Source organism: Vulpes vulpes, chromosome 13, assembly GCF_048418805.1.
Source record: "Vulpes vulpes isolate BD-2025 chromosome 13, VulVul3, whole genome shotgun sequence".
Taxonomy (NCBI): domain Eukaryota; kingdom Metazoa; phylum Chordata; class Mammalia; order Carnivora; family Canidae; genus Vulpes; species Vulpes vulpes.
In genome coordinates this window covers 94,355,370-94,378,610 of record NC_132792.1, presented here as the reverse complement: position 1 = coordinate 94,378,610, position 23,241 = coordinate 94,355,370, and the positions used below count along the sequence as shown (strand labels likewise).

Genomic DNA, 23,241 nt, shown 5'->3' with positions numbered 1-23,241 from the left:
TCAGGGACCACGGGGCACACACACACACACGGGCACTCCTCCGTAGGCGGTCACCTGGGGAGACCATTAGGGTCTACAATTATTCTGGGAGGGGACACTTTCCAAAGGCAGCCAGCAGATGGGCTTCTGTCCTGTCGGCCTGGTTCCCCACCACAGCCATGTCACATAGAGGCTGCTAGAGACGTGTGTGGTGGGCTAGCGGACCAGGGAACCCCCAAAGCCCAGGTGCCTGTGGAACCCAGGCCAGAGAGTGGGTCCCTGTATGTAGGGAGAAGGCAGGCAGTCTGTGCCCCCTGCCCTGGGAAAAGGTGTTGGGAAGCCTTTGAGGCCGCTGGGGCTCTGCAGGCTCACACACTCACTCATACACAAACCCTGCCTGGTCGGCAGCTCACACTGCCGGCTCCCACGCAGGCTGCTGCTTGGGCTAAGGAGTGCTGGGGGCTTATAGCCCAAGACCTCGCCTGGAACTGCTCTCAGACTCCACCAACCTCCAAAGTCCTGCTCGCCCTGCCTCCCGGCCTCCAGCGCAGGACAGAGAGTTCCTTCGAGGGGTGAGGGCCGGCCAGCTGCCTCCAGCATGCGAGGCCCCGGGTAGGAGGTGCCCCCAAAGCAGGCGGAAGATGGCCAGCACAGCTCCTGAGACCCCCTCTTCCAGGCAGGCCAGAGCCAGACCCCTCCCCGACTTTCTCCCCAGCACCTGTCCGGTGAGGACAACCGATCAGATTCACAAATAGCCAGTTCTGAAATTTCACAGCACAAAACCATGAAAGCAAAACAAACCCCGAGTCCCCCAAGTCCATTGTTGGGCAAATACTTGTATTTCTGTGCCATTTATCATTCAAATTTGGCCTTTTCCAGGCTTAAGCCGGCCTTAACAAACAAAAGTGACCCAAAGCTGGCAGTGATCATTTCAGCTACAAGAGACCAACACCAAAGCCAAAAAACCTGACGGCTCCCCCAGTGCTTTCAAAACCAGCGCGTTTAGCTACTACCTGCCTCATTTAGCTACTACCTAAGTGCTGCTGAGGACTGAGGACATAAAGAATATTTTAAAAATAATCTTTATCTTTTCATTCTCACACAAGTAACCACTTTAGACTCTTGAAATCACAACTAACCCTTTTGTAAAAGATAAATAAATAAACAAAAAAAAATCTTACAGAGTCCACCTTTAAAACGGCTAGAAGCCCTCTTTAACACCTTATCTGCAACAAATGAAAATGACAGAAAGGCTCTTTGCCTTGTGAAACTGAACATACTTCTTGCATCATTAAAGCAAAAGAAAAAGCCAAAAGAATTTGGGATGGAGGAAAGACAGAAATATCAAACTTAAAATTTTTTAATGTTTCCCTTTTGCTTGTTTAAGCCATTCAAAATACAATGAAAAGAAACCGGCTCTGTGGTTCCTGAACCCAGGTTAAAGACACCTCGAGGGCAACAGTTTCAATTTCACCTGGGGCGCTTATGCAAAAACACAGCCTTCCAAGCCCCACCCCCAGAGACTCTGACTCAGAAAATCCAGGGTGGGGCCCAGGAATCTGTAGCATTTCAAAGTACCCCAAACAGGGCAAAGCTAAATGTAAAAAACAATTACTAAGTAAATAGGGATTTTAATGCTGGTGTTTTGACTTAAACCAGTCTCAGCATAATCCTTAAAAAAAAAAAAAGTCCTGCGGCCCAGATCTCGCCCCGGATCACACTGAGGTCTAGGGTAAGGCCTGATCATTAAAAGAGCATTCCCGGTAAATTTGGAAAACAAATTTACAGTGGAATGTGCTCAACACTCAAGGAAAACTGGGTTTCAATCACACCTTTACAGAAACTGTGATCTTCACCAAGCCCAGGCATCCCTATCCTTAGGGGTGTGAATTACTCAAAAGCCAAATTGCTCCCAGGCTTGTGGCAAGGCTGAAATAAGCCAAGGTACAATGAAGGTACCTTAGAAGGCAAGGGCCCCCAAGCAGAAGGCCAGTGGGTAAGATCAGTGACTACAGCAGCACAGAACACATTATGATGAGTTTTGCTTTTTGAAATGATTTAAAAAAAAAAAAAAAAGGAAGAGAAGAAAGGCAAGAAGATGGAGTCGCTACGATAAGCAAATTTAAATGCCATGGGCACCGAGATATATAAAACCTGAGTTCATAGTGTTCTTGATCTACATCAGAAATACATCTATACAAGCAGCTAAAGACAGAAACCTGGAAATAAAACAACTTCAAGCACTTCACACCAAAACTCCTTGCTTTTACTTGGGTTCATTTAACCATAAAAAATGATATAGATCTTAATTAAGAGGTTTGTAAAGTACTTAGGTTTGTCATTTTGTTGACATTCAAATGTAATCTCCTCTAAAAACTATTCCTAGGTATCAGCTAACTAAACTGAACTGTTGGTTTAGATTATTGTACTACCAGATAAGATAAAACTTGTGATAATATACTAGAGAGCAACCCACTAGCTTAGAAAGCGTCTATACTGCTTTAACACTTACCCCTGAGGCTGTTGGTTGTGTTGTAGGGGAAGTATTTTTGCTGCAGTCATCTGAGTTAGAAGAGGTGGAAGTTGGAGTCATAGGAACAGAATTATTGCTACTACCTGCAACAGTCAAAATTAACCTCATAAATACACACATACTCGACCGTTACAGTTGGCCAATACTTTACAATCAAATAGCATTTTATTGTATTTACCAGAGCAAGCCTTTGACTTATTTATGTTCTTAGGTTTTCTTTTCCTGGTTTGAATTCCCTCTTTTTTCATAGCAAGCGGTCGAGGCACCTAAAAAAAATTTTCAAACAGGCCTGAAGTTGAATAAATAATATACTGAAGAAAAACTCAACTTTAAAGACTCAACATCAGAACTGAAAGCCCTCATTTAAAAGAAGTTGGCATAAATTTCAGTCAATTTGTATACATACTCAATAGATCCCAATCTGTACAAAGACTATACTTTCCCCAGCAAATGCAGATTCCTTCAGAGAAAATGAGGTGACTTGTCAAGGAAAATTTATTCCTTCAACTTACTGTTTATTGTTTTAAACAACTTCAATCACAGAGTAAAACCACTAGGTACATATTTTTATTGCAAAGAGATTGTGTATTCTCTTCCTCCTACACATACAAGGTTAATTTCCTTTTGAAGATTGATGTGTTTATAATATTTCATGGTTTCCTCCAAATGAAGGACAGTGTTGCTAACTATAACTATCAAATATATTATTGCTCCTTTACATAAATGTACTTGATTGCATCAAAAATTTTAAAGTTAAGGTATAAACTAGTTATGCATTTATGGTTGGTGCCATGCTTTTTTTTCTTCGAGTATATATATTTTTTAAGTTACTACTATGTTATTGATTCTAAAATGCACATTTTTCACATTTTAGCATTTCTAAAACTGAGATGTCTTAAAATGGATGTGTGACAGTTTAACTGGCAGCATTTCTTTGTTTCTTACTGATATGTAAGATAATGGTTTATAATTAATAACATCCTAAATTCAGGAACGTGCATATAGGAAATCAGATTCTTCACTTTTATCCCCTCTCCTTGGCTGATTTTTTTTTTAACTGAAACTATGTACAAATAAGATTCTAAACACGTATACACATGAGCAAAATACGTGGCGCACCCCATGGAGTTTCATGTAGAGTCCACAAGCATTGCACACAGGTTCACCCTCCGCATTTCTGCGCCACAAAGTGGTGGTCGTGGTGTGACAGTTGGCACAAGACAATCCAAGCCGCCGGGAGGAAGGCTAAAAAGTAGCAGAAGAAAGTGTACAGATACAAATGACTTTATGTATATGCCACATACATCAACGTATCATTTCCCTGTCATCAACAAGCATGGATCTTTTATTTACAATAATTTTAAAATATAGGGAAAAAATTAAAGTCTGATTAGACTGAACTTCTTGAATCAAGAAATTGGAATTTTATGTAGGGTGCTCCATCCCACATTGTTTGGTTTGCTCCAGGATATTCTCCCAGCGTATAGAATAACGGGGACAATGTTGGCCAATAACTGTGCTCACTGTTTTCAGGTCTGAATTATAAGAGTCATGAAACACAATCACCAACTGCCTGCCAGTGTCCTAAATGGCTTTGGGTGGTCTCCACTTGTCATTTGTAATCAAGTCTATTTCTCAGATATGTGCAGAGGAATAACCCAAAAACTTTAGAAAGGCAGGCAGCCAGGTAGATAGACAGACTGACAGGTATAGATAAAGAAACAGATCTTGTAAAATGTACAAAATTTTTATAAAGAAATATATTGTAATACATATCATAATTTGCAAGGTTGCCTGCTGCCTCTAAGTTTTCGTATTATTCTTTTTACAAAGTATAAGCAAATTTTGTGGCACTGTTTTAATGCTGGCAGTCTTATTTACGGTGACAGGGATATATTTTCTTTGTCTTATCAGTACAGTATTCAACTTCTGTTCATACAAAGATTTAAATGATATTAGAAAAGGCACTGTCATTCCGATTTCCATGTGACCTTTATGCCCATAACATCCTTAAGAGGGAATTTATCTCATCTAAATTATGTGTGAGTGATAAAGAAGAGTTTAAGCTAGTACAAGTTTCTCTCCAAAAGGCCAAAATCTATATTTGTTTTTAAATTACCTAAAGAGGCAACTAAAACAGTATTACGACTTCAGTAAAGAAGCTGTGAGGGAAAAATCCAAGGACCAAAATAAGTCGAAAATTTTTTCAACAGAATTTGGTAAGTTAGCTACACCAATTAATTTCAGAAAAGAATAGTCTTGTACAACAAAAATACGAACTGGGGGTGTGTTGAATATTCACAGGTTAAAGGACAGATTTACCAAATCCTTTGCTGACATATTTAAAAGATAAAATTGAATTTTGCATTTACAATTCACATCCTATTGATGACTGTAGCATTATTCTTTACAGACAAGTCATAAAAACAAGCAGACACTGGCAAACCCTTAGCCCTACAACATTTGTAAGAAGTCAATGCTAAGAAAAATCGATTTGACTTTTGGTTGAAATGAACATGCATGGCTGACAGGCAAACCATCTGTGGAACTGTTTTGTTAAAATGATAAAAAAAAAAAACAAAACTTTTTGCATGTCGAGATTTGTTTCTTTCTTTTAAAATAATTTCCTAGGAGAGCACTCCTTTTTCTTCATAAACGTGAAATCAGTAAACTAGGGACAAGAAGGTTCATTTTATAAACAGGTCATTTATGACAGTTTCCAGTGGAATTTGAAGCCAATGTGAAGTAAACTTGTTATCAGAATTTACCATTATAACAAAGAACTTTATGACCGTCAACTGCAAATCATAAGTGAAGCCAGTCTCCATAAACATGTGAAATGAAGGTGAATGGGTTATAAAAGTTCCTTGTAACAAGTGATCTCAGTTATATTCATCACTGACAAGGAATTCAAGTTACACCATAAATCTCTTATTTTGCAATATATTACAAGTTCAAATTCACAGTGATTGGTTCTGGACTTCTAGCTAAACAAACTTGGGTTCAACATCCTGAGAACTAAGCTAGATCCATCAAGACCATAAATAAGAAGCCCACAAGAACTAATTGATGAACACACCCTTCAATTGGTATCATTTATAACCCATTTACAAAGCACAATGGCTGACCTTGGTCATGGCCAAGACACCTGCCACACAGAAGGGAAACCAACAAATTGAAGATGTCAAAAACTCTTTTCTGTTAAGTTATTTTTACTGGTAAGTGCACAAAAACAAATGGCACTATCTAAATAATGGATGTTACTAGATCAAATTTAGAATGCAACTAGAACTTAATCAGCTACTCTTCTACCAGTTTTTCCCTCAATCTCAAGAAAAGGTTATCTTGCTGAACTCAGCTAGTATTCAGCTCAATGTACCTTTCCAAAAAAAAAAAAAAAAAATCAGTTTCACTGTTGACACACCAAAACGACAAACTTCTTGGGATAGTTTCTAGCCACTACTTTTTTAATATGATGCATAAGAAATGAAAACCATAGGGAGTCAGATGCTGAAGTTAAGGATGCCCTCTGAAGACAATTTCAAGCGGCAGGAGGTTGTAACAAGTTTAAGGCACATACTCACATTAAATTAACCTCAGCCACTTTATTTTAAATGCATTAAAAACAAAACAACCATAAAACTAATTGCTTCTCTTTAAGGTGTCAGACTTCCATTGTGATGCAATTTCACCCTAATCTATTTAACACAAACAACATGTGTAGCATTTGTTCCTGCTAATTACAGTATAACAATTAAATAAATTACTTGGATACTTAAGATGTCTGGCATCTCACTGTAAAATATTTTACTTTAAAAGGTATTAAAGAGTATGAGTGCTTGGTTAAACAAATGTTAGCCCTACAGTGGGGCCTGTGAACACTTTCATTTATTTTCTCTAATCACTACAGCAGTAAATGCCCTCTCCTAAAACCACACCTAACTTCTGAAGAGATTTATTCCTGAAAAAAATCAGAATTCCCATAATTCAAAACACATAAAATACATTTAAAAATGTGTTTGGATTGGTGAAAATCCCCAACTTGGGAAGCACATAAGACTGCATTTTTTTTTCCCCTCAAGTGCTATGTAGTTTTCTGAACAGCTAGATTTCAAAATAACAAAGGTCAGAGTAAATTTTGATCAAACTCAAAGACAATCCAAAAGATGGATGGAATTTGGGGCTACTGTCTCATTCCCAGGAGGAGAGGTAAAAGGGATCCAAAAGTATAAGGAACAGAATCAAAGGAACCCTGAATGAGGGTGTAGGGGAATGGGAGTGTGGGTTTGTGGTTGTGATACTGTAAGGCGAGAGGGAGGGGGGTTCGAGTCTCAAAAATAAAATCCAAACCAGACCAAACAGTACAGAGTGAAAAACGTCTCCTTCCTTCATCTGACCTGGTTTCGGTATACTCAGTTTTTTCTCCCCAGGGGGTACCGTCATTACTAATTTCTTGTGTCCCCTTCCAGAATGATTCTAGTGCATTTGGAAGTACATCCAGAGACATATAAACACAGACTTGTTTTTTTTAAAAAAAAAAAAAGGCAGCTCCCTGCACGTTGCTCGTCCCGCACTGACAGACACCCTGCCCTAGGTGGACTGCGGGGAAGGCGGTCTCCGCTCGCGGCCTCGGGCGTCGGGGCAGCCCGCACTCGGGCGCTCGCGGGCGGGCAGGGCACAGCTGGGTCCCGCCGCACCTGCTCCCGCGGGGCGCCCGGGCCGCAGCGGAGGGCGGCGCTCGCACTCACCACGCGCTTCTGCGGCTTGATGAGGGGCCGGCTGAGGCCGTTCATCTTGCTGTAGAGGCCGCAGGCGTTGCACAAGTAGTGGCCGGTGCCGTCCCGCCGCCACAGGGGCGTCTGGATGGAGCCGCAGTTCACGCACTCTCGGCTCTCGGGCAGGTCCTCCAGCAGGTCTGCGGCGAGAGCGGGGACGGGAGCCCCGGTGAGGCCGCGCCGCCCCCGCCCCTCCCGGGCTCCCCGGCCCCCTGCAGCCCGGGCCCCAGCTCCCGCCCGCCTCCGCCTCCGCCCGCGCCCTTCCTTCCCCGCGGGTCTTTCCCGCTGGGCGGCCGAGCCGGGAGCCGGCCGTCGTCTCTATCGATCCGCTGAGCCTGTATCCAATACTTCTGCAGCCCTGGGCGCGCCCAGGAGAACCCCAGAAAAGTGGCAGGAGATGGTGCTGGAGGCCGGGCCCGAATCATCTCATCTGCCTGGTCTCCAAGGACCTCGGAATGGAGAGGAGCTGGGGGCAAGCTGGTTTGGGTGCCCTGACCCCCTCCTTTCCGGCTGATCCCAAGCGTTTCAAAACTGAAATCCATCATAATTACAGTGTACCACCTGCCAAACCCCAACCAGCCATACAATATCAACACTATCACTGACCCCTGCAACCAGACCCACAAATAACCTGAGATACAGGCCGGCTACCTTATTACTTTTATCCCAAGTAATTTTTATTTTAATGTATTTACTGTATCTGTCACCCTTCCTTTTCTCCAATTAAAAAAAAAAAAAACGGACAAGTGAAATTAGAAATATGTTCTTAGGCACTTTATCCATTAATTAGAAAATGACTCCGGTCTCCTAAAGGGGGAAAAACGCACCAACATTAACAAGCACCGAGATAAATGTTACATTTTCTTCTCACACCACAAGGAGCAAACGCTAAAATATTCTGAGTTCCACTGCTTCCATCTGCAAAATTCCTACGAACGGTTGATATCTTCTTGATTCAGGACATTACTAAAATCGTTTAGTAACACTCAACAAAACTTTCATACTTTCCTACACTGAACTTCAGTTTAGGCAATCTATCTAAATTGCGTTTGTCATTTTGCTTTTGGTTAGTTTTTGGTGTTTACAACTAACCCAAGCCTGTTATTAAGAAAAAAATCTTGAGAGTAAATAGTTGTAATATTTATTACTTCCACTTAAATCTGTTAAATATGAATAAATAAATACTATCTAAAATGAGATGGGTACTTACTAATTTAAAAAGTGCTTTTAAAATAAACTTCATAAAAAATAAAAATATCCTTTTGTTTAGGGTTATTTATAAAGGACTTAAATGTCCAAATGTGGCTTTACCAAGAATTTCTGAACCAATTTTTAAAGTAAATAAATGTTACATTTTAAAACTTTATTTGAAGATGTGTGCCAGCAAATCTTTATGTTCTTTCTCATTCCCGAGGAGTGTACAGCTTGTTCCTACCATCAACTACTTGTAAAGATATTTAAATATGTTTTGGGCATGAATACTCTCTAAGTCCATTAATGCAATTTACGCTACAAAACAAGTCTCTTTCCTCCTCAAGAAATAAGTTTAAAAGAAACTAGCATCCTACATAACTGGAGTTCAAAGTTGTCACGGGGATACCGCGACTTACAACACATCACAAAGATTTATTCTTCTCCACCCTAAAAGCCACTATTGACTACGGTAATCAGTAAAATGCTCAGGACTTCAAGGACACTGAAGTTAAACAAGGTATTTGTCTTAGTTGTTGACTTTAAAATGTTACCTATCAGAGACCCTCTCGATAGAGGAGTGGGGCATTCCCTGGAGAACCCAGCCCTATGCCTGGCCTCCTTCCCCCAGGCTGGAAACAATAAAAGTTCCCAGGAGAAGACAGTGTGAACTCTCCAGGTAAATCTCTTTAGTCATCTGAAAACCAAAAGCCCCTTTGGATAAATAAAATTTAGGAAGTTTGTTTGTTTCATTAAATCGAATCTAGAGCTCCCAACTTTCTCCCTACCACTCACCAAGCAGCTATAATCCTTCAACGGACTAAAATAAGAAAAACTTTTTTTTAACAATTAGAAAATCTGATTGCACTGGACTTTCGTTCATCAGTTTCCCCCCTACCTACTCATCATCGTCTCCCAACACAACTGCTTTGGATTCCCCTAGGAAAAAAAAAAAAAGAGGCTCCAGGGAGAAGGGTACGGCCAGGGAATGCCATCCCAGGACCCAAAGAATGGAACACAATTCAGCAGGAGGTTAGGAGGGCGCTGGTCTCGGGGACTCAAGCACTCAGCATAATCACCCCAAGTTTCCCTACCACCCATCCACCACCAAAATCAGGGAGAGGTGTATGGAGCAGGTAACTGGAGTCCTCCACACTGTGTAGATTGAAAAGGCTCAGTGCTCCCGGGTTTTAGCCCTTCTGCCCAAACAGAAGGCAAAAGAGTGCCTTCAACAATGGTCCGTTTGGGGGGCGCTTTTTTTAAACCACCAAAATGGAGAAGGAGAAATCTAGCTAGGAAGCTAGGAGGAGAAAGGGGTTGGAGGTCAAGGTTTCCCTCGAAGGAGAACACCTCTGAGGACAAGCAAAATTAGATCTTTTGCTCCCCCACTCCCAGACTGGCTGATTCTCAGTAGCTTCCTGCTTTCTTAAAAGACTTTTAGGCAAAAGGTGTGTATTCCCAAAACCCTTCCCATTTTTTGGTTGTTTTTAACATATGCTGGATCTATGGAAGATTTTTCTGACTTTGCAATGTCCCATCCAGAAGGTTGAAAGTTGGTGAAAGAATAAGCTAGGTTTAAAATGAAATTTGTAAGTCGCCTGCAATTGCACACTTACGGCCCCTGAAAAGATTTTCTATACTAAAGAAGTTGCTTTAAATGTCGGAAGACTCCAATTATGTCTTTTGGGACTACTTCTCTTCCTCAGTCCTGTGAAATGCCAGAAGACTGGAGAAGAGGGGTACGGAGACCAGCCTAAGGTGTGTCCTGAAACAGGTGGAGCTGTAGGATCTCGCCCCTAACCCAACTCATGTACCCTTTCGGATTCCCCGTTGGATTCTTGGCTGACAAAAGCCTCATCCTCACAACCCCCAACCTCCTTCCCATTCTTTGAAGATTCCTCATCTTCCAGTCCCTCAGCTCCTGCCAGGGAACCAGCCGTGCGTCCCTATGCTGCTCTGCTCTCAAGTCTCTCCTCAGCAGGGCTCTCCACACCCACTCTACACAATGGTGAAGATGTCTCCAGGGCCAGCTTCACAGAGGAAAGAGCGAATTCTGAGACCAGAATCTTAGGAAGTAGAGAATGAAAGGAAGAACTTGTTACCAAAACGCCTGTTGCACCCTCCCAGTGTTACCAGCAGGGCTGTTCAAGACACATCCTTCACTTTGGGGCCCCTGGCATTTCCAGTATGTCTTTTGAATACAAGGCTGGCGATTCATCACTTTCTCCTACTAGTTAGGGCCCCTAAAAGGCTTGTCCCAAAAAACGAGCACTGAGGCTCCATGAAAAACCCAGATCTGGAGTGTGAAGACACCAGGTAGGATAATTTAGGCTGACATGCCTCCTGCCTCTTTGTCACCTCTGTGACTCCCACACCTCCCCTCAAACAAACAATACCCCTACCCCCCACCCAAAAGGTTGTCTTAGGAGTCTGTCGGGTTATCAGGTTAAATACAAAGTAAGAGACCTGAGAACGCACCTAGAAGGGCCCAGAATGCTGCAGCTGCCGAGAAAAGAAGCAAGAGGGCCTTGTCTTACCTACCCCCCACCCAAAAGGTTGTCTTAGGAGTCTGTCGGTTATCAGACAGGTTAAATACAAAGTACGAGACCTGAGAACACACCTAGAAGGACCCAGAATGCTGCAGCTGCCGAGAAAAGAAGCAAGAGGGCCTTGTCAGGCCAGACAATACCGATTATAACCTCCTCTGCTTGAGCACAAAACGTTTTTCAAAATGGGGGTGCTTCCAGGTATTTGACCACTGTTTTTTTCCCAGTTCACCCAGCGTTGCCCCCAGACACTGGAATGAAAGTCTGGGTGGCCTGGAAAACTGAAAAGTCGGTGAGCTGAGCTCTGGAGGAAGAAGAGATGTGGGAGCTCCAGGATCCCGGGCGGGGTGGGGGGGGTGGGGGTGGGGGACAGCCTGGCAGGGGCAGCAGCAACCCCAGACAGTTCTGCTCAGCTGATGTCAAGCAAAAGGAGCCCTCCGCCAGCTTTCCCTCGGGACAGTCAGGAGGCTGACCAGTCCGGGTAGCCTCTCTACTCTCCCTCTCACCTAGGAGGAAGCCAACCGGCTCCTTAGGTTCTTTTCCACTGTGCAGCTCTTAAATACTCTCCTTGAGGGACACACAACTCCTCACCTCTGGGGAGCTGAACTGGGTGAGACCGTATTCGAGGAGGGGTGAATCAACATTTCCTAAAGTGACCCCCCCCCCCCCACAGAGTCCTATTCTTCTGCTTGGGCAAATCAGGGCCTGTGACAAGTCTCAGGCCCTGTCAGTTCCTCCCCATCCCATTCCCTGTTCACGTCCCCCGAGCTCCTCTGAGGCACTGACACGTCTACGCGCACTAAGTCTCCTTCGTGGAAAGGAACCGAAACAACAATCCGCCAAACAGAAGCACCTCGCCCAGACTGCGGGCTCTGGGCGGCCCTGCCAGAGTTCTGCGAGTCCTCCCAGGGCACCCAGAGAGAAAAGCCCTGGAACAAGGCCCGAGGCCACGGGCTGCTCCTCACCCCCGTGCGCCCCGGGCCCCAGGCCCCCTGCTCCGCTGCGGCGCTCCGCTTACCTGCGCTGGGGCCCCGCGGCACCGGGAGGGGCGCTCCGGCGCGGCTCTGCAGGCTGTGCAGCACCGGGGTCTCGAAGGGCCCCGCGGGCCAGGCGGGGGCGAGCGGTGCACCCACGTAGGGCGAGTAGGGGTTCGGGTGGTGGTGGTGGTGGTGGTGGTACGTCCCGTTCAGCGGCCGCGCGGCCGACAGCGAGCTGTACTGGTGCTCGCGGCCGCCCATGCCCGCCAGGCCGCCGCCGCCGCCGCCGCCGACGCCGCCCGCGCCCCCGCCCCCCGCCGCCGCGTAGCCCCCGGGGTCCCGCGCCGCGCCGTTGGCCACCGGCGGGCTGGGCGAGTAGGGGAAGCGCGCCGAGACGTGCGCCGCGGCCGAGCCGGCGCCCCCGGGCCCCGCGGCCCCGCCGCCCGCCGCGCCGCCCCCGCCGCCGTACGGGGGGCTGTCGGCCGAGGCTTGCGGCCAGCCGGGGTGCGCGCCCGCGCCGCCCGCGTGGTTGGCGGGCCCGCCGCCGGCCCCCTGGAGGTACGGCAGGCCGGGCAGCATGGAGCCCACGCGGGTGGTGGGCACGTAGACCGGGGAGCTGGCCGCGGCGGCGGCGGCGGCGGCGGCGGCTGCAGAGTGCACGAAGCCGCCGGGCGCGCCGTCGTAAGCGGCCGGGCCCTGGCTGGACAGGGCGGCGAGGGTCTGGTACATCTCCTCGGGCTGCTCGGGCGCGAAGGGGCTCAGCTTGGCGCCGCGGCTGGACCACAGCAGCTTGCTGGCGGTCGCGGCCTGGTCGAGGTCAGTGAAGAGCAGCAGGTCCTCCCAGCTCGACAGGGCGCTCCCGGGGCCCGCGACCCCGGGCGCCGAAGGTCCGTGGGGCGCCCCGAAGGGATGCGAGGCGTAGGGGCCGAGCAGCAGCGAGCGGGCCGGGGGTCCCGCCGCCGCCTCCGTGTCGAGCTGCGGCGTCCTGCAGCTGCCGGCGCCGCCGGGGCCACGCTCCCCAGCCCGGGAGCAGCAGGAGGAGGAGGAGGAGATGGGGGAAGGCGGCGAGGAGCGCTCCCGCGCTGGAAAGGCTCCGGCGTCGCCCGCGTCCGCGGCGGCGGCCCCGAAGCGCTTCGGCAGGCACCAGCCGCCGTCAGTCAAGGCCATCCACGGTCCGGCGCCTCTCCGAGCTGACTCCTAGCTCCTGAGGCTGGGCGAGGGGAGGCAGGGACGGGAGGAGAAATCAAAAAGGGTTACCAAACGCGCAGGCCGCGCGGCACCTCGCTCCCACTGCCCTTTCGAGCTGATGAGACTCCTCCGACATCCCGTCTCCGGCCCGGGCCCGGGCCCCGGGCGCGGGGCGGGGCGGGTGGGGGGTGTCGGGGAAGGGGAGGGGAGCGGAGCCTGGGTGTCCGCCGCGGGGGCCTCCCCGGCCCGGGAAATCCGCCCCGCCCGGCCTGCACCGCCCGGGGGCCCTGGCCCGGCCGCCCACCCCCCCCGCAGCATCCTCCATCTCCGCGCGCCGGTTCCCAGGGGTGACGGGGAGACCCGCCGAGGTTGTCCTTCCGCCCCAGAGTGGCTCTCTCCCGGCCGATGCGCACAAAAGAACTTTTTAAAGTTAGTTGTGCTCGTCGGCGCTGCCTTCCCCCGCCTCCCTGCGGGAGTCCCCGCCCGGGTCGCCTCAGTGTGAGGTCCGCCCGAGTGACCATCTTTAGCGTAAGGAAGGCAACCTGTCCCCGAAAACGAAACCGCCGCGTTCTCCCACACCGGCTTCCCCGGAGCTTCCCGGACCGCCCTGGACCGGACGCAGCGCGAGCTCCAGACTCAAGTGCACTGCAGCCCAGGGAAGGTGGGGCGCCGGGGCGGAGACCGCAGGCTCTGAGCCTCCGGGCCCCGGCACTGCTGCGCGCCCGCGGGGCCGCAGTCTCGCGCCCACCCCTCCTCCCCGTGGCGCCGCACACCTTAGGCACGGCTCGCGCCTGCAGCCACCAGCGCGTGCGCTCACGCCGGCGGGGCCACCCCCGCCCACCCCGTGGTCATCCCCAGCCGCGGAAAGGCCGGGCCGTTCCGGAATCGGACGTAGCGGGGTGGAGCGGAGCGCTGAGAAAAGGAGGGGGAAATGCAGGGGGGGGGGGGGCTCGAGGCGGGAGCGGGGGGGCGTGAGACCGCCCCGGGGCCGAGGCCACCCCAAAGGGGAGAGCAGGAAGAGAGACGGGGAGACGCGGAGGGAGTGGGGAAGGGAGGCGAAATGCAGCCAGGCGGGCCTCCTCCGAGCTGCTTTTCCAGATCGCTTCGGCTCATCGGAGATAACCATACTAAAATTAATGCCCACACACAGACCCGGTCTAGATAGCAAGAAAGAAGTCTCCCTGCCCGCCTGACTGCCGGCTCCCGCCCCTTTGCGCCAGATAACTCGGAGATAAGGCTGCGCGCAGATAAGCGCTTTAGAGAGAGAGGAAGAGGCAGCAGAAGTTGGTCCGCGGTGTCCCGGGAACCTGGGAGCCGCGACAGAAGAAGGGAGACACCCTCCGAGCCGACCGCGGCCCGCAGAGGGCCGGAGAGCCCGGGGCCGAGGGGCCCGCGACGGGTTAGGGGGTAGAGGGGAGGAAAGAGGGGAGCCCGAGCGAGCGAGAAGGCAGCCGAACCTCGGGCGCGCGCTGCGCATGGAGAACGGCTGCGGCGGAGAGTGCTCTCGAGCGCGGAGAGAGGCTGCGGGCGCCGGCAGGCGAGCGCGAGTCCGGGGTCTGCGCGGCGCTGCTGGTGAATAAAAAGGAGAGAGGAGGCGCCTCTTACTGCTCTGCCGGAAAACTGCAGCCTGCGCTCCTGATTGGACTCATCCGAGCCCTAAACAAACAGCGCTCGCCGAAGGGTGCCAGGCTGTGGGTCGGAACTGCGCGGTGCGAGCAGCTGGGCGCTGGAGGTGAAGAGGAGGAGGAGGAGGAGGTGGAGGAGGAGGAGGGAGCGAGGGGAGGAGAGAAAAGAGGGTGGGGAGGGGACCTCGGGCGGCTGGGGGAGGGGAGCGCGCCGCCGGGGCAGACAATGAGCGCCGCGCAGCCTGCGGGTGTGGGCCGAGCTGCGAGGACCTTCCTGGGAGTGGGGGCGAGTCCACCGAGGGGGCGCCGAGCCCCGGGACGCACGGGGAGGGGCGGAGGTGGCGGAACGCTTGACCTGGCTGGCGACCCACACCCATCCGGCTGCGCAGCACTTTCCTCCGCCCCCAGTTACACACGCACTTACGGGGGCGGGGGGGGGGGTGCGGCACGAGAGGAGTTGGCTGTGCACAGCCCTGCGCGGCCACCACGGCGAGAGGGACGCGCCAGCTTTGGGGTCAATGTGCCCCCAGAATGAGGGGGAAAGTGCTTTACTCCGCGGCCCTTCCCCTCGATTCCGTCCACGTTAAAAGAGCTTTTTGCTCTGCCTTTGTATGTGAACTACCTTAAACTCTCCCCGACCTCTCCTCGAGACCTTGGGGCTCGGGTCGTGGTGACCGTCGGGGACTGAGGCTCCAAAGAATATGGAAAAGAAGGAAATCCAGTGCCCAACTCCCTATCTCTGCCAGGCTTTTTAGAAACAGACTAAATTCCTAGGAGGTTTCGGGAAGCTCACGTCGACACTTACCAGCTGACCCTTGGGAACTCTGAATTCGGGGTTGTGGTATACGTAAAGGCTAGTCCCGGAAGGTGCGCGTGATGAAACGGGCTTCCACCCCAGTCGCACCCCGAGATGCTTTCCAAGTTTTCGTGTCCCCGTTTGCTCTGAGCTTATCCCGGAGAACTGCAGGTAAGTCTCGGATAAGTCGTTGGAAAGAGGGAGGGGGTTCACCTTCCCTGGACCCAGCGGGAAATACCGCTTCCCCACCCCCCACCCTCACATACACACCCCTTCTTCGCTCCCTCCAAATGGTTATCACAACTGTGTACAAACTGATACGGCCCCGAGCCGGCGAAGGGACTGGAAATGAACGTCGCGGGGTTATCAGCGCGGATCTGTCAGCAGCGAGGCGCGCGGCCGCAGGTTCATCCGCCGCAGGAGCAGTGATATATGTCTCGGTCCCTTTCGCTCACAAAAAGATTTCTTCCGACAGATGTGACCCCAGAAGGCAGCGGACAGAGAATTTGCTTTGGGAGGATGGATTTTTACATTTTTTTTTTCCCCAGGTGAATCGAAGTAAATGATTTTCTAAAGGTCAGTCTCCCTGAAAGCATTTGGGCTCTCTCTTTTTCTGTCTTTCTTCTTCTTCTTCTTCTTCTTCTTCTTCTTCTTCTTCTTCTTCTTCTTCTTCTTCTTCTATTTTGTGTTTTTACACTTGGGGAAGGGAGAGGAGCCTAAGCAGAGTTGAACGGGCGTAGCTAGAGGCATTGTAAAATATGATTTTGAGAGATTGTGAGACCCCTATCGTTAAAAGTATGTTTCCTCTCAATATAATTATGAGCTGTGAACCTGTGTGTCCTACGGGGGAAAGGGGACAGGCCCTGGCAGTGAGGGGAAGAAGCGGAATCGAGGAAGTTGGCGAGAACTCTTGGTTGGTTTTTTTTCCCCATTCTTCGTTGTAAATTGCTGCTAAACACTTCTGAATTCTAAATTGCTATTACGACTGTCCATAAACCGTTCTCATCCAATTTAGTCACTTTTATTACATGCCTCTTTGCTTCCCCCAATCACTGTGGTGGCTCCCAGTTTCAATGTGGCCTCAATTCGGGTCGAGTGAAGGTAGAAAACTCTGGAACAGAGATTGGCCACCGGAGCAGGATTCAGGGCTTTAAAATTTAACCTGAGTTCGATCGAATGGGACTAGCAGAAGAAATGACCTGGAGTCCGCCTTCCGCTTAACACTGGCCAGGGCTTCCAATACCTTTTTTTTGGGGGGGGGGGGTTATGTGAGTTCCGACCAAATTTTTAAGTAGACTAAGTTTTTTAGAATCTCATTTGCGAGCAGTTACAGAAATGTTGTGGACATTTGACTTTCTTTTGAGTCCAACTGTTTTGAAATGATTTTCAGATTTACTCTTAAAAGCAGAGGAGTTTTTTTTTTTCCTTAATTCATATCTCAGTGAGGTGATTTTTAATGGAGATGAGTTTTTTAAAATCCTCTGTTAGATTCCAAGCTGTGAACGGCCTCCAAGCCTGAGCCCTGAGGAGACCTAGCCCGGAACCTGATTCCTGTTGAGTGTGTTTCTTTATATCAGCAAGTATGAAGGTGTCTGGGTGAATTTCCTTGGACAATAGCTAAACCCCCAGGGACCTGCTTTTCCCCCCGCAGCTCCAGCTCGCAGCAGCTGGCTCTGGCACCGCTGGAACAGAGGTGAGCAGCCAGGCAGACTCTGACCAACTCGGCCGGCAGCCTATAGTTCCTAAGGGCTCCAGAAGGGACCCGGCATTTTAATTTCCAGATTCCCAATCTCTTTTTAAAACTGCCTAAAACAAGGGCGGGAGGTTGTAATTTGCTCCTTTGCACCGTCAAAAATTTTTTAGACTGGTTTTCCAACTAAAGGGAGGAATGGATGGTAAAATGTTTTTCTTTTCAGTTAACTTTAAAACAAAACAAAACTGTTTATCCCGCAGAGTTTGTTCAGACAGAAAGGCAGGGATGCCAGACTGACCCATCCAGTTTACCATTTTCCCAATGCATTGGATTTGGCCCTGGGGAAAACATCCCCGGGCGGGAGCGGCACATTTTCAAAGCCACCCCCTAAGGGACCTCAGGTCCCGCGCTCCGGGTTTCCTTTGAGCACTGCAGCTGGTCTAGGTAGGGGGACTCAGTGGGAAAAAGTGCTCCCTAAACTAGGGAGGAACCCTAGAGGTGGAGAAGTCCCTTTCTCTTTAGAAGTTCTATTTTCTTCATCGGTGTCCCCCCCCCCACACACACACCCCTTTCTTTTTTCCTTTCCTTTTCCTTCTGCCGTTCTCCTTTTTGGTGAGTTTGCTAATCTGAAACGAAATTTTTTCTCTCCCGACTATCTAGACTCAGGGAGTGGCCCCTTCGGAGTGAGCCTTCCGTCCTGGAGCCGCCCTCCTCGTCCTCCGAGAGGTGCTGGCTCTGGGACGCGACCTGTCCCCGGGGCTGATTCATTTGGGTCGCGCCACACTACCATTCGCGATTCAAATCCAGCCAGAATAAAGCAGCCAATTGGGCAGGGGGCGGAGGCTTTGTCGCCAAAAGCGAAGGGATGTTTGGGGACCCAGTCGCGCCCTGCTTCCAGAGGAGCTTCGAGACCCGGGCGGAGACCCGCAGAACGACACGCCTTTACCCCTGCAAACTTAAGCTCATCGCGTTGTCAGTTCACAAAGCTCCTCGCTGCTCCAGCGACGGTTCAGAAAGAAACAGTACAATTTCTGACTTGAAAACATGGTTTTCCATTGAAAGCGTTTAAAAAGCCAGATCTCTGGGGCCTTCCCGTCTATACCGGATTTCTCCCAGTCCCTGGGACGCTTGTGCCGAAGGACAAGGGTCACCCCGGCCCTCCTCCGCCCCCGCCCCCGCCCCAGCCATCCTCCCGGCCCAATAATCGGGTCGGGGCGGCCTGTCTGGCGACTCAGCGGCTGTCAATCCCATGCAGGCGCGTCCTGGGAGCTCTGATCGCGTTTGGGGCGGGGGCGGGGGGGGGAACGGGTTGTTTTGGGGTTTGGGGGTTGTTGGGTTTGTGGGGTCTTTTTTTGCGTTTTTTTTTTTTTGTTTTAATTCTCGAAACCCCGAAAATACTGTTTAGACATGTCAGGTGGTGGCGGCGGGAGCGCGAAAAGTTGGCAGCGGAGGGAACCGGGTGGCCCCCACCTCCTGGCGTGGCTCCCCGCCCCCCTGCCCGCCGCGGGTCACTCGGGGTGAGGAGCTCGCAGCGCGGACGCCGGGCCGGGGCGCCCCGCAGCCCCCCGCAGCCCCGCAGCCCCGCAGCCCCGCAGCCCCGCGCGCCCCCCGCAGCCCCCGGCGCCCCCGCGCGCCCCCGGCGGCCGCCTGCCCGGCGCGGAGGTGGGCCCGCGGCGGCGGCGGCGGCGGCGGCGCGGAGAGGTCACGGCGGTGGCATCCCTCCCCGCGCGCTGTTTACGGGACTTAATGTGCTGCCTGCGCCGCGGTAAGTCAGCGCCGCGATAAGGGGGCGGCCGGAGGAGGGTCGCCGCGAAAGCCGCGCGCTGGGCGCCTGCTCGCCCTCCCCTGGTCCATTAACCTTTTTACTTTCTTCTTCCCTCTCTCTCTTAAAGCTCGTTATCTAGGCCACCCATGACCGACGAAAGATCCCCCCTCCCTGCTTCTCCCAAGGCCGCTTTAAGCCAAATAAATTCAGCTATTAAGGGCCACGATGCCTGACAAAAGATCGGAAGGTGTCTCTCCGCGATCGCTCTCAGAAGCGGGGGAGAAGCTTGTGGCTCTCTGATCCCGATAAAGACCTTCCGCTCGGCGCCGGCGCCCTCCCCGCGGCCCGGCACCTCCGCTCCGCGGGCCAGACCTCCCCCGGCCCGCGCCACCTGGGTCTGCTGTCCCGGGAACGTGGAGGTGCCCAGGCCTCGGGGGCCCCGGAGCCGTGGGACTCCAGGCTCCAGGGCCCTGGGCCCGCTTGGCAGGAAATGTAAACCCAGCTCAGGAGGGCCTGAGTTACTATCCCGTTTTGATGATTTTCTGATGCTGAATGATACTACTACTACGGTCACCCCACCCCTGCCTTCCCACTCTCCCCCGACCCCCTGCGGTTTTGCCTAGGGTCCGTGTTCCTCCGAATCTCTGGTCCTAGGGAGCAGAACTTTTGAGTCCCGGGCCGCCAGCCGCCGGCCAGAACCCGGTGGGTGGAACTGGGCATCCAAAGGAGACTGAGGCCGATGGGGAGGGTGGGGACTGCCAGCACGCAGGTGGGAGGCAGAGGTCCCATGATTCAGTCATCGCCAGGTTGGGTTTGGTTATGAAGTGTGATATTTATTATCATTAATTACTGCTGGCATCACCACACAAAGCCTAGGGCTGCCAGCTGGGCGGAGGCCCTGCCCCTAGAGTGCTCCCATCGCTCTCACTAAAGCTGAAGCAGGCAATATCCACTTTCCTGACCCAGGACTGGGAACTGGTCTTGGGGAGCCAGGTGCCATGTTTTTTGGGGGTTTCTGCAAGTCATTTCTTATCCCCCCCCCCCCCCCCCCAGGTAGCTTTCCCCACTCTAGGCTCACCTAAGCCTTTTCTACCTCTTTGCAGTATGGGTGGATAAGAACCTTGGGGTGGCAGATTAGAGAGACTGCATTGGCTTCCCTGCAGTGGGGATTCTTTCCATATCTTATGCTGCCCCCCATGTTCTATGGTGAAGTTGGAGACTGGGCTCTGAATTCCAAAGGGCAAACCAACATCTTCGTCACCTCACGCTGGGCCCCGGAAGTTAAAGATGCCTCTCTTTTCTCATGGCCCCACTCCAAATAAGGTGAACTCCAAACCCTTCCACCTTATCTAATCCTTCCCCCTCACCCAGCCTCCAGGGATAGGAAAAATCAGGGCATCAGAAGGAAAGGGATCATTTCTGCTCCCCAAAAGGTGGAAGAGATACATAAATTTCCAACACACTAGACAGACAGGATCTGGGCTTCCCCTGGAGTTTGCTGGTATCACTAGATGTGCAGACAATGCCAGTTCTAGGGTCAGAGTCCAGATGCCACTGCCACAGAGCTGGTCTCAGCTCAGAGACCTTTCTGACTGTTTTACTTTTCTTGGGCCAGGTGGAGGTGGGGGGGGGGTGCTAAGGGGAAGCAGAAAAGGAGGTGATAAGCTTTTAGAGATTTGCTAAGTAACTCATGCTCCTTTAAGTCAATTAAAGGGGGGAAAGTGCCCCCTCAAATAAAAAATTACTGCATTTGCCACCCAGAATTACAACCTCTGCACTCAGTCATGTTGAAAATATGCAGAGAATCAGAACCAAGAGTTGTCTGCCCATATGCAGCCCTCCAGTTTCCTGCACTTGCCCAATAGCACTGCGTATATACTCCACAAAGAAGAAGGGTTAGCAACTAATTTTGAAGTGTTTACAGTCTAGAAGGTTGGCGCTTCTGTAGAGCCGGTTAGGCAAAGTACCACAGACAGCTTCGAAGATGGAGAGGGATGCTTGATCCTTTCTCTGCAAATGTGCCCAGGCTCACATTGTCCTCTAGCCTTCACAGTGAATTTGTAAAGAAGGGAGTCATTCTGGTCCACAGACTGAAGGAATTACCTCTGTTGGAATCCTGACGCCACCACTTTCTAACTGTGTGACCAGGGCAAATTGCCTCACCCTCTCTCTGCCTCGGTTTTCTCATCTGTGACATGGGGATGATAAAAGTACCTCCCTTTCAGGATTGTTAAGGGGATTGAATGATTTCTTATATGTAAAGTGCTAAGAGTACCTGGCACATAGCAAGCACTCCGTAAGCGTGAACTATTATTACCGATAACTCTACCGTAATAGACTCACATGTACCACAACAAATTTCAATTTCTTGTGTGACCCAGCTGTTCCCCGGAGCTAAATAATTTGCAGGTAAGAACTTTTTTGAGCACCCATTCAACTTGAAGTCCTGCCATTCATTAAAGGTCTCAGGCTTTTTCTACATACCAGCAGTGAGGATTTTATTTATTGCATTATGATAGGAAGGAATGGGGTGAGACACATATAGATCCTTTCCTTGCTCTTGGTTCCTTTGAAGAAGAAACATTCCTTGTAGTTCTCCCTTACAAATGCCAGCAGCAGACTCCAACATCTTCTACAGGACAGAGATAGTAAACTCATCCCCTGAGATGAGTTTACTCATCCCCTGAGAAAAGTATCCCAGTCCACAACAGTACCCCCTGCCTAGGAATTTCTTTCTGGTAACAGATGGGAGTGAGTTAAAAGATGAGGCCATGAAGGCAGGCAGCTGTGGACTGGCATTAGATAGGAGGGGTGGGAGGCGCTAATTAAATTGATCTGAACATCTGATCCTACTCTCAGGCTTTGTGCCTTTCAGTTTGGTATCACTGTATTCAGGAGGCTTATTCTACTTTAGTTACATTTTGTTAAGGAATAGAAAAATAAAGATCACTGAGAAACTATGGAACACATAGCTGATAGAGGAAAATCCAGGCCATTCCAGCCATTTTTCAACTGATTTTCCTTCTGAGTTTGGTTTTTCTTTTCTTTTCCGTATAGAGCCCCATCTTCCAAAACAAGATCTAAACTTCAATAATGAAAACGTAAAGAAAGAAATCCGTGGGACAAAACAAAGAATACTGTTCTTTAGATAAAATGACAGGGAAAGAGATTTGTTTTTCAGAAGACACAGTCTGGAGGGAACATAAAAGTCTTCTCCTGCCTGCAGGTTTTCAGCGGGGTTTGTGCCCAGAGCCTGTTTTTCTCTTGTCTCTGACAGTCCTGATCTTCTCTACGTTTGATTTACTGAGTGCTGTCATTTCTCTGCTCTTTACTTTCACAATCACACATTCAAACCTGATAAAGTTCAAGACCCTGAATACTTGAAGCTTTCCCAGATTTACAGTCCTCCTGCCCCCCACCCCGGCCAGCAGCCCTAAGGCTGATTGAATCCTCATGGATGGAAGCCTTGGGGGATCAGCAGAGAGCCAGCCGGTCCGAGAGGGTTGGGTCCGTGGGGACAATGGCCCCCTTGCCAGCTCTGTTAGCCAAAGCAAACCTTGGTCTCTTCCTTCCCCTAGAAAATGATTGTCAACATCCTCTCATTGTAGTTTCAACTTCCAGTTTACAACCTGCCCACGGGCAGGTACAGGAACTATAACTTGGAAAATTTTAAATCGGTGAGAAATAAGTGTAAAATCATGGTCGGCTTCTGTTGGTGCCTGACTTGCCTGGATCTACTAAACAGCTCTGTGATCGAAGGCAAGCCACTTAACCCCTTAGTGCCTCAGTTGCTCCATCCATAAAATGGTAGAAATATTACTTTCTATAAACGTTAATCACAAGCTAATGACTTGGGCCCTCCTCCCTGCATGTAGCTCTGTCGGAGCCCCAGGAAAGACTGCTAGCACATATCTGATCTGGCTCTTTGGACTGTGTCAGGTTAAATACAAACCTACAAGTTAATCTAAATACTATACCAATGGGCTAAACAAAAGGAATGATTCATCTCCAAAGACTAAACGGTTAACTTAGGCTCAAGTTTGCAAATCACTGAAATGTCTTTGGATGAAAGATGCTATCTAAATAACCTATTTTTTATCTATAATTATATAATAAGTAAACTTAAATCACAGGGCACTGATAAAAAGCAACCACTGATGATGAATATTTTAT

General features: G+C 50.2%; 1 protein-coding gene and 1 long non-coding RNA gene across 3 annotated transcripts in view; one reads left to right on the top strand and one right to left on the bottom strand.

Annotated features, from left to right (window-relative positions):
- Positions 1–14,921, bottom strand: part of GATA6 (GATA binding protein 6) — a 32,529-nt gene extending 17,608 nt beyond the window's left edge. Inside the window, exons 1-6 of one of the 2 annotated variants that reach the window (XM_072735072.1) lie at positions 14,795–14,921; positions 12,043–13,211; positions 7,261–7,427; positions 3,632–3,757; positions 2,691–2,778; positions 2,492–2,595 (exon numbers count right to left, since the gene is read on the bottom strand). In XM_072735072.1, the coding sequence (XP_072591173.1) occupies positions 2,492–2,595; positions 2,691–2,778; positions 3,632–3,757; positions 7,261–7,427; positions 12,043–13,168 (1,611 nt within the window). In that variant the 5' untranslated portion in view covers positions 13,169–13,211; positions 14,795–14,921. The other variant, XM_072735071.1, reaches the window with a different exon arrangement.
- A 3,733-nt stretch (positions 14,922–18,654) lies between these two features.
- LOC140595223 (uncharacterized) lies at positions 18,655–19,308 on the top strand. Its single transcript, XR_011996748.1, has 2 exons — positions 18,655–19,068; positions 19,196–19,308. It is a non-coding gene; the product is annotated as an uncharacterized lncRNA (long non-coding RNA).
- The last annotated feature ends 3,933 nt before the right edge of the window (positions 19,309–23,241 follow it).